Source organism: Paramacrobiotus metropolitanus, unplaced genomic scaffold, assembly GCF_019649055.1.
Source record: "Paramacrobiotus metropolitanus isolate TYO unplaced genomic scaffold, Prichtersi_v1.0 Parri_scaffold0000017, whole genome shotgun sequence".
In the NCBI taxonomy this organism is placed as follows: Eukaryota; Metazoa; Tardigrada; class Eutardigrada; order Parachela; family Macrobiotidae; genus Paramacrobiotus; species Paramacrobiotus metropolitanus.
Window position 1 is genome coordinate 1,216,016 of NW_026570237.1, and position 8,838 is coordinate 1,224,853.

The window sequence follows — 8,838 nt, forward strand, 5'->3', positions numbered from 1 at the left end:
GGTGCGGTTTTTAATTGCCAAATTCGTCTTATATGCTAACAAGTAAGTTGAAGCAACAAAAGTGAACTGGTAGATTCTTTTTGCATTAATGCATAAAACTCGTATGTTTATTATTATCTGAATGTTCTACCTTGCCCATGGAAAAACATCTACGGAATTTCACTTACTGGAGTGGTTAGCTAAATGTGCGGCACCTTTGAGGAAGTCGTTTAGTCCAAGGCTGTCCAACCACGTGTACCAGCTACGCTATCGAGGCTGGAGTGGTACAAGGTACTGTGCCTGGATTTACTTACAATTTCTCGTTTTAATTTGCAATACCATGTTCAAAAGTAAGTATAACATTACGCGCCTGAAATTTGTAATTATTTATCAGATGGATTTTTACCGAACAAAAACCTAATCTTCTTGATCATTACCATTCTTCAGATTTGCATGCACGAATACTACACGTCAACAACTAAACGCTTAGAAGCTGTTGATCACACTTACATTTGGGACACTACGGCATAGCGTACATAGTCCGGACAATAGGATCAGAGTACCAAAAAGTACGCCCGCGGAAAAGGCGAACATTTCCAATTGATACCAAATAAAGACAACGAGTGCAAAAAATAAAGCGGTATGTCCACATGATGGCTATATGCACATTCAATAGCGTATTAATTCATTATTACAGGTCAGCAAGTTAAATCGGCAAGCTTACGTACGAAATTATGAAAAGTACAAAACGGTTATCAAATCGTGCTGTTGTTCTGCTGCGAGCTCTACTCAGTACGCTTTCCGGCAGGACCCACTTCGGCAATCAGGCAAACGGTTCCATACAAGTAGCCCATACTGGCCTGATTCCCATACGCGATGTATTCGGTTTTCACATTATTGTACGAGGTCGCTTGAGTGATCCACTGAATGTCGATGGAGTACTTGATTTTCTCTCCCTTTTTCGCGTCCCAATATTCACGAGCTCTACCACTTGGATAAGGAAGCACCAAAATTCCCTTTTCCTCCACCAATTCACTACCAACATTTTCCACCTGATACGCTTCCGAAAGGTCAATCACATGGTCGGTTAACACTGTCAAGACTTCTGGGTTGTCGCGGCTTGCTCTGGGTTGTCCAGTGCTCTGGGCTTCTGTTCCCGAGTCACCCATTCCATTTTCTTCAACACCAGTCTCGTTTTCCTCGTAATCCTTCCACGCATCGTCACTGGCGCGATAGTAGTCGTCTGCCGTTGTCAGGATTTTTGGTTGGATGGGCAGTGACAACTGTTCGCAAACTTTTTTAACCAGCGCGTCGCTGCCCTTCAGATTTTTCACTACCGTGCATAACTCAGTCTTGGCACTGACCGGGTATTCGTGTGGCAAACCAAAGCCGATCCAACCGCCATTCGGCAAAAATGTCTGATCAGCTAACAACTGTGCCAGTCCGGTCTTGAAGGTATGTTCATGGTTGACGGCAATGTTGACCATGGCATCCGGAAGCGCGGGAGTTTCGCCGAAGTACAAGTTGTAGGTCAGCGTCACGCGATATCCGGACTGCACGACGGCCACTTCGTGCTCCACGTCGCTGAAGAAGGCGACGTACCCGATCGACGGCTCGGTAACCGCAGCCAACTCCTTGGCTGAATCGAACGTCCACTCTTTTCCGCCGTGACGCAGAATCAGTTCTCCGCCGATATGTTTCGTAGGGAAGACGATCACCAGCGATCCGAACACGTTAGCGCCTCGTGGAGTGTCTTTATGCGCTTTGAAAAAGCCACCGGCGCCTAAAAACGAGTAATACATTGCTATGATGTCATGGTCGCATCGAGGATGATATCATCGTGATGACATCATAACACTATATTATTGTGGAAATTAAATTGGACAAAAGTCAAAGTGTACTTCTTCAATGAAATCTGATATAATGAAATTTGATATTTGTAGGTAATTATCACCGAGATCGCTTTCAATGTATACCACTTACCGTATACATTCAGCTTGTAAAGTTCACATTTGACAGGCCTGCCATAGTTGCTGCGATCCAGCAGGTCATTCTTGATGCGCGTCAAAATTCCTGCGCTCTCCAAGTCGAGTTTGCTGGCGAATTGTTCGGTGTCCATTTTACCAGCTTTGCGGTAAGTCTCATCAAAAACGTCCTGATGGTTGATGCCAAAGGTGGCCGCTGCACAGGCACGCGCAAGAAGCTCCAGCTCAGCGTCGGTTGCAGTGTGCAGATACAGCTGCCTGAATCAGATACCAGCACAAAAGGTTACTTACAGTCCGCTGGAAGAAAACAGTGAAATTAAGGCTGGCATGCATTTTAACATTTCGCTGATCATAATTGCATTAATTAGAATTAGCCAATCTTAAATAAATATTGATAAAAAACTAATGAAAAAATAAACTGATAAAAAAGTAAAGCAAAATAATTTTGATGAGTCTGATAAACACTATGATCGAGTAGAGGAAACATTTTCAACCTGTTGCATACCGTGCAGTGTCGCCTTTGCCGTAGAAGAGCCCGAAATCTTTTGCGGGGATGGGGCACACACCGTAAGTGACGGGATCGCGATCCAAAAGGCAGGCTTGCAAAGACTGGATAATTTTCTGAGAAGATGAAGTCATGCTGGCTTTTTCTCTCAATATTGTACTTGAACCGGTCTAACCGATGGATCAAATCATCAACGTAATAACGGTTACAAATGCTCTTTTTCCTTTACGCTAGTAAAGACGTACGTTGGTAACAAATGAATAAAAAAAACGACCTCTTCTTTACTGATTCAAGAATCTGCAGACAGATCGCTAGTTTACTAATAAATTACTGTACTCTGTACATCAAAATTTATTTAATTTACTAGAATTTACAGAAGCATTCACAAAACCGTAAGCTGAAACAAGACAAGACAAGCTGAAACAAGCGCGAACACGATGGAAGTGCGGCGCTTTACGCTTAAATAAGCTTCCTCCTACGTAACCGGCTTCCGGATAAGTGTGATGTCGTGATGTCCCGCTAGCAAGCATGTCCTGTGGAAATAGCGCCAATACTTACGTCATGTTCGTTTATGTTTCAGCTTGCGCAACTTTCAGCATGTTTGAGCCAGTTTGAGCCAGACTGTGCGTCTCTACGTATCTGCATACGTAGAGACGCACAGTCTGCAATCTGCATGCACTACTTATATCGGTCAGAGATAAGTAGTGCATGCTTGTTTTTCGATGCTTGATGAGGTTGTTTTTCGATGCTTGATGAGCAATTCGATGTTGTGACTTGTGGGTAGATGTGCAGCACCGCCGAAGAGACAAAAGCGCACTAGATCTAGAGTTAAATTTTGTTATCGATACTGTTAAAAGGGCATTCAGTTGCATCGGTTCCGGTACATTGTAATGACCATAGTGACTCTCTGACTGCTGACTGAATTGAGCAACTGCAAAAGCCAACATGGCTTTTTCGACTTCCAGGCACATCCTCAAGACTCTGAAAACCTGCCTTTTGGATCGCGATCCCGTAACTTACGGCGTCTGCCCCATCCCAGCAAAAGATTAATTTCGGGCTGTTTTACGGCAAAGGCGACACTGCACGGTAAGGAATGGTGCAACAGGTTGAACATGTTTCTTCATGTAGCTTTTATAAAGTGGAGTAGCCTTTTTCGCTTTTTGTGCTTGGTGTCTGATTCAGGCAGCTGTATCTGCACACTGGAACCGACGCTGAGCTGGAGCTTCTGGCGCGTGCCTGCGTAGCGGCCACCTTTGGCATCAACCAACAGGATGTCTTCGATGAGACCTACCGCAAAGCGGGCAAAATGGACGTTGACGCATTCGCCAGCAAACTCGACTTGGAGCGCTCGGGAATTTTGACGCGCATCAAGAACGATCTGCTGGATCGCAACAACTTTGGCAGGCCTGTCGAGTGTGAACTTTACAAGCTGAATGTCTACGGTAAGTGGCAATGTGGCATACGTAGACGTTGAAAGGGACCACGGTGACAATTACCTATACGGACAATAGGCTATATATAATTACTAGAGTAGTGCCTGTGATCCTGTTTCATGAAATAAATGAACTTGTGCCGAATCTATTCCACAGCATATACTGTAACGATATCATCCTACGTTTATTTATTGTCTTATGCAGCGGGACAGACGTCCCCTCTAGGCACTTGACAGTTTTTAACATAGTCTAAGATAACAACACATAACCACAAGTCCACAACTATGAAATTGCGAAAAGGTAGACATGCTATCGAGGTATCAGCTGACGACAAACAAGAAAGGTCATACTACAAGTATAAAAGTGTAAAACGCTGCAAGTGACTTTTGCCGAATCATTCCTTGAGTAACTTTATGTTACAAAAACTTTTGATAGAGTTCAGTCTCCTCCAGTTAACGGTATCCAACGCACTTGTAAACAAGCTGAGGGAGGCATAACTTTCCTTATCCAAAACAATTTCATTCCATAAGAGCGACAAGCGGCTTGGGAGAGAGTCCTGGGAAGGAGGTAGAGTCGTTCCACACAATGTTGTAGGTGCCGCCAGGATGGGGAAGGGATGTGCTGATAGCCGTCTTGCTATCCTCGATGCGACGAGGTATTTTGTGTGTATTTTTCTAAGTCGTTATGTATTACGGTACTACTTTTGCCAGCGCGAATGACCTTTGAATTTCTGTGTTGTAGGCACCGTTGTAGGTGTTGTTTTGCTGGAATGACCTTTAATAGTGTTTTGTTTTAGGCACCGGCGGCTTTTTCAAAGCGCACAAGGACACTCCACGGAGCGCTAACATGTTCGGATCGCTGGTGATCGTGTTCCCTACCAATCATGCCGGTGGAGAGCTGATCCTGCGTCACGGCGGAAAAGAGTGGACTTTTGATTCGGCCAACGAACTGGCGATGGCTGCCGAGCCGTCGATCGGGTACGTCGCCTTCTTCAGCGATGTGGAACACGAAGTGGCCGTCGTGCAGTCCGGGTATCGCGTCACACTGACTTACAACCTGTACTTTGGCGAAACTCCCGCCCCTCCGAATGCACTGATCAACCTGGACGTCAATCACGAATATATCTTCAAAAGCGGACTGGAACAGCTGTTAGCTGACCCAAAATTTCTACCGAAGGGTGGGCTGATCGGCTTTGGTTTGCAGCACGAATACCCAGTCAATGCCGCGACGAAGCTACGCGCTGTGCTGGAACGTCTAAAGGGCAGCGATGCGCTGGTTAAGAAAGTTTGCGATCAGCTGTCGCTCCCCATTCAACCAAAAATTCTGACCAAAACAGACGACTACTACGGCGATGACGATGTCTCGGAGGATTCGGACGAGAACGAGGAGACTGATGAAGCTAATGCCTGGAGCACAGATACCGACGATCCGAACGTGTTGGCCGTGTTAACCGACCATGTTGTTGATCTTTCGAAACTGGGTGAGGTGCAAAATGCCAGTAGTGAATTGACGGATGTAAAAGGCGTCTTGATTCTTCCCTATCCCAGTGGCCGAGCGCGTTGGTCTTTGGACATTGGGACGCATGAGAAGGTCAAAGACTCCGTCGACATTCAGTGGATCACCGAAGTGACAACGTACACCAATGTGAAAACCGAATACATCGCCTTTGGAAATGAGGCCTCTCTGGGTTACTTGTATGGCACTGTTTGTCTTGTGGCCAAAATCGGTCCTGCTGGAAAACGTAGAGTAGAGCCGTTCCGGTCGCCTGAACTTTGGCATATATAAGCAAATGACGTATTGATAATTTATGTACGAAGGTGTGCCGAAATGCAACACTATTAATGTTGCAAGTTTATGTGCATCTGGCCATCAGATATTCTCGCTCTCCTTCTTCCTGTTAATCGCCAATGGTTGCTTTAATTAAGCCCTGAAGAAAAAGTAACTGACCAACACTCTCCGCGCTGAACAAGTCTTTACCTATCAGTTTCTCTGTTGTGTTTTTGTGCTCTGTTGTCGGTACTCTGGTGTACCATAGAATTGCACCAATGTTAGCATATCATTACTTTGTTATTCTCGGTATTAAATGCTACAATAGGTGATCGCGTAGATTAGAATGTTGAATGCTTTCTAACTGATTTATTGAATTTTGCAGCAAGACTGCACCATGCAAAACAGTGTACGAGACTACTACGAGTAAAAGTAGTACGGCTTTATGTTAAAAACAATTTCTTATTTTATTTATGATTTGAACTTTTAAATATTTATTGCTAGAGAAGCTTTTAGAATTGTAAATTTACTATTAGTATTAGTTTTGATCTGCTACACTCCTCATTCCTCACTGTCAGGACGGCGGTTTCATATCCAGCGAAATAGGCGCCATATCAACGACTTCACTTCGTGCTTATGCAGTCATCTGAGTCATGCATGCACAGTCATGTTTCAACTTGCTCAGTTTGCGCGCTGCACCAAATCCGAAACAAAACTTCCAAAAGAGGACGTTTTTCGTTGCAGAAGAAGCACTTTGATGCTTTAGGTTCGCCATCCATGCACATCAGTTCTGCAAAATCGGAGGTCCATTAATTTGTTATCGACATCGTTACCCATACGGGAATTTGTCACGGTGGATACCTAAGTCACTCGGTTTCAGTGCATTACAGTGAGCAAGTGCCAACATGACTTCCTCAACTTCCAAGCAGATCCTCCAGTCTCTGGAAACCTGCCTTTTGGACCGCGATCCCGTTACGTACGGCGTGTGTCCCATTTCAGCAGAAGATTTCGGGCTGTTCTACGGCAAAGGCGACACTGCACGGTAAGGAATGGTGCAACAGGTTGAACACGTTTCTTGCATCTTTTACTTATGGTAAGTGGAGTTCGTTGTCACCTTTTGTGCTTGGTGTGTGATGCAGGCAGCTGTATCTGCACACTGCAACCGATGCTGAATTGGAGCTTCTTGCGCGTGCCTGCGTAGCGGCCACGTTTGGGATCAACCAACAGGATGTCTTCGATGAGACTTATCGTAAAGCCGGTAAAATGGACGTCGACGCATTCGCCAGTAAATTCAACTTGGAGCGCTCGGGAATTTTGACGTGTATCAAGGATGATTTGTTGGATCGCACCAACTATGGCAGACCTATCCAATGTGAACTGTACAAGCTCAATGTTTACGGTAAGCGGTGCACCGTAATTTTAAGTTTAACGATAAGGCGATGCTAAAAAATACGATCAAAGCCATATGATACGAGTAGTGTATGTGGTAACAATATTTAAATATACTTCTTCTGCAAATCTTTCACATACATATATCAAGAAATCGTTGATAAAATCGTTTTTAAGATTTATGCGAAGGCTAGGGCAAAATAATATGCAAGTAATATTATAATTTTACTTTGTCATCAGTTAATTTTAAGATACAATGATTTATTGCTGGTAAAACTAGGAAAATTCTTTTTTAACAAATCTGCAAAAGTGGGCGCCGTATAATTTAACAGTTTCGTGGCTTCCAATCTGTATATGTACAGAGTACAGTATGTACTGTACCTAAAGATAGTATAGTTCATTTCGATATTTGACCTTTACCTTGCGACCTTTAAATGTGGTATTTGTGTAGGCACCGGTGGCTTTTTCAAAGCGCACAAAGATACCCCGAGGGGCGCTAACATGTTCGGAGCTCTGGTCATCGTTTTCCCTACGAAACACACCGGCGGAGAACTGAAGCTCCGTCACGGCGGAAAAGAGTGGACGTTCGATTCGGCCAAGGAGTTGGCTGATGTTACCGAGCCGTCGATAGGGTACGTCGCCTTCTTCAGCGATGTGGAGCACGAAGTGGCTGTCGTGCAGTCCGGATATCGCGTGACGTTGACCTACAACCTGTACTTTGGCGAAACTGTGTCTCGTCCAAACACAATGATTAACGCTGCCGGCAACCATGAACACACCTTCAAGACAGGACTGGAGCAGTTGTTGGCTGATCCAGCGTTTTTACCGAAGGGCGGACTGATCGGCTTCGGTTTGCAGCACGAATACCCGGTCAACGCTCAGACTGAGTTGCGTATTTTAATGGAAAACCTGAAGGGCAGTGATGCGCTTGTTTGGAGAATTTGCCAGCAGTTGTCACTGCCCATCCAGCCGAAATTCTTGACTGAGACAAAAGAGGAAGAGGAGGACGATGATGACGAGGAAATGCGTGAGGATCCCGATCCCGATGCAAAGGAGAACGCCGTTAACGAGGATGGGAAAGGTGACTCGGTAAAAGATGGCCAAAGCAATCGAGAGGGCCAAGCGAGCTGCTACAAACCGAACGTATATGCCGTCTTGACTGACCATGTGGTTGACCTTTCGACACTATGTCATGTGGACAGTGCTGCTTATGAGATGTCCAAGAAACCGGGGACTTTGGTTCTGCCACATTCAAGTGGCAAAGCTCGTCAACGTTGGAACGCTAAGAAGCAGGAGATGGTCAAGTACTCGGTCAACATTCAGTGGATCACCGCATCGACAACGTACAACAAAGTGAAAACCGAGTACATTGCATTTGGGAACGAGGCCAGCCTTGGTTACCTGTATGGTACCGTTTGCCTTGTTGCCAAAATCGGCCCGCCCGGTAAGCGTATTAAGCCTAGTGACGCTTCGGGATCTGGAAAGACTGGATGAATCCTCCGTTCTACAGTACTGCCGCAACTGTTTTGATACCGATGCACCATTAGTGATTAATGCATGTGCACGCATACTTGGCCATCAAAAGTATTCGCTCATTTTTGCTTGCCTTTTTTAAGCTAACCGCGAACGTTTGCTTTGCTAACGCGAGTGTTCCATCTTTTTTTCCTATATATAAATCTGTTCTTTCTGTGTTTTTGTTTTCGGATGTCGGCACTCTGCCAAGCCGGAGGTTGCACTGGACAGCCTGCACTGTAGAATCCACAATGCTGTTCAACCATAA

At 45.1% G+C, this 8,838-nt stretch overlaps 3 protein-coding genes across 5 annotated transcripts; 2 read left to right on the plus strand and 1 right to left on the minus strand.

Annotated features, from left to right (window-relative positions):
• Window positions 1-422: 422 nt before the first annotated feature.
• Window positions 423-2,948, minus strand: LOC129585490 (uncharacterized). Its single transcript, XM_055478191.1, has 3 exons — window positions 2,470-2,948; window positions 1,963-2,222; window positions 423-1,762 (listed from the first exon to the last, which is right to left on the minus strand). Exons 1-3 carry the CDS (start codon window positions 2,601-2,603, stop codon window positions 765-767), a joined length of 1,392 nt encoding a protein of 463 aa, XP_055334166.1. The 5' UTR covers window positions 2,604-2,948; the 3' UTR covers window positions 423-764.
• A 160-nt stretch (window positions 2,949-3,108) lies between these two features.
• On the plus strand, window positions 3,109-5,992 carry LOC129585501 (uncharacterized). Of its 3 annotated transcripts, XM_055478207.1 has the most exons (4): window positions 3,109-3,349; window positions 3,435-3,555; window positions 3,652-3,911; window positions 4,699-5,992. In XM_055478207.1, the coding sequence occupies exons 3-4, from the start codon at window positions 3,776-3,778 to the stop codon at window positions 5,685-5,687; spliced, it is 1,125 nt and encodes a 374-aa protein (XP_055334182.1). In that variant the 5' UTR covers window positions 3,109-3,349; window positions 3,435-3,555; window positions 3,652-3,775; the 3' UTR covers window positions 5,688-5,992. The 3 variants fall into 3 exon arrangements, with proteins under 3 accessions (XP_055334182.1, XP_055334181.1, XP_055334183.1); XM_055478206.1 differs by having other exon boundaries at window positions 3,109-3,555; XM_055478208.1 differs by lacking the exons at window positions 3,109-3,349; window positions 3,435-3,555 and adding an exon at window positions 4,338-4,557 and having other exon boundaries at window positions 3,794-3,911.
• Window positions 5,993-6,341: 349 nt separating this feature from the next.
• LOC129585485 (uncharacterized) lies at window positions 6,342-8,820 on the plus strand. Its single transcript, XM_055478186.1, has 3 exons — window positions 6,342-6,711; window positions 6,809-7,068; window positions 7,510-8,820. Exons 1-3 carry the CDS (start codon window positions 6,575-6,577, stop codon window positions 8,550-8,552), a joined length of 1,440 nt encoding a protein of 479 aa, XP_055334161.1. The 5' UTR covers window positions 6,342-6,574; the 3' UTR covers window positions 8,553-8,820.
• Window positions 8,821-8,838: the final 18 nt, after the last annotated feature.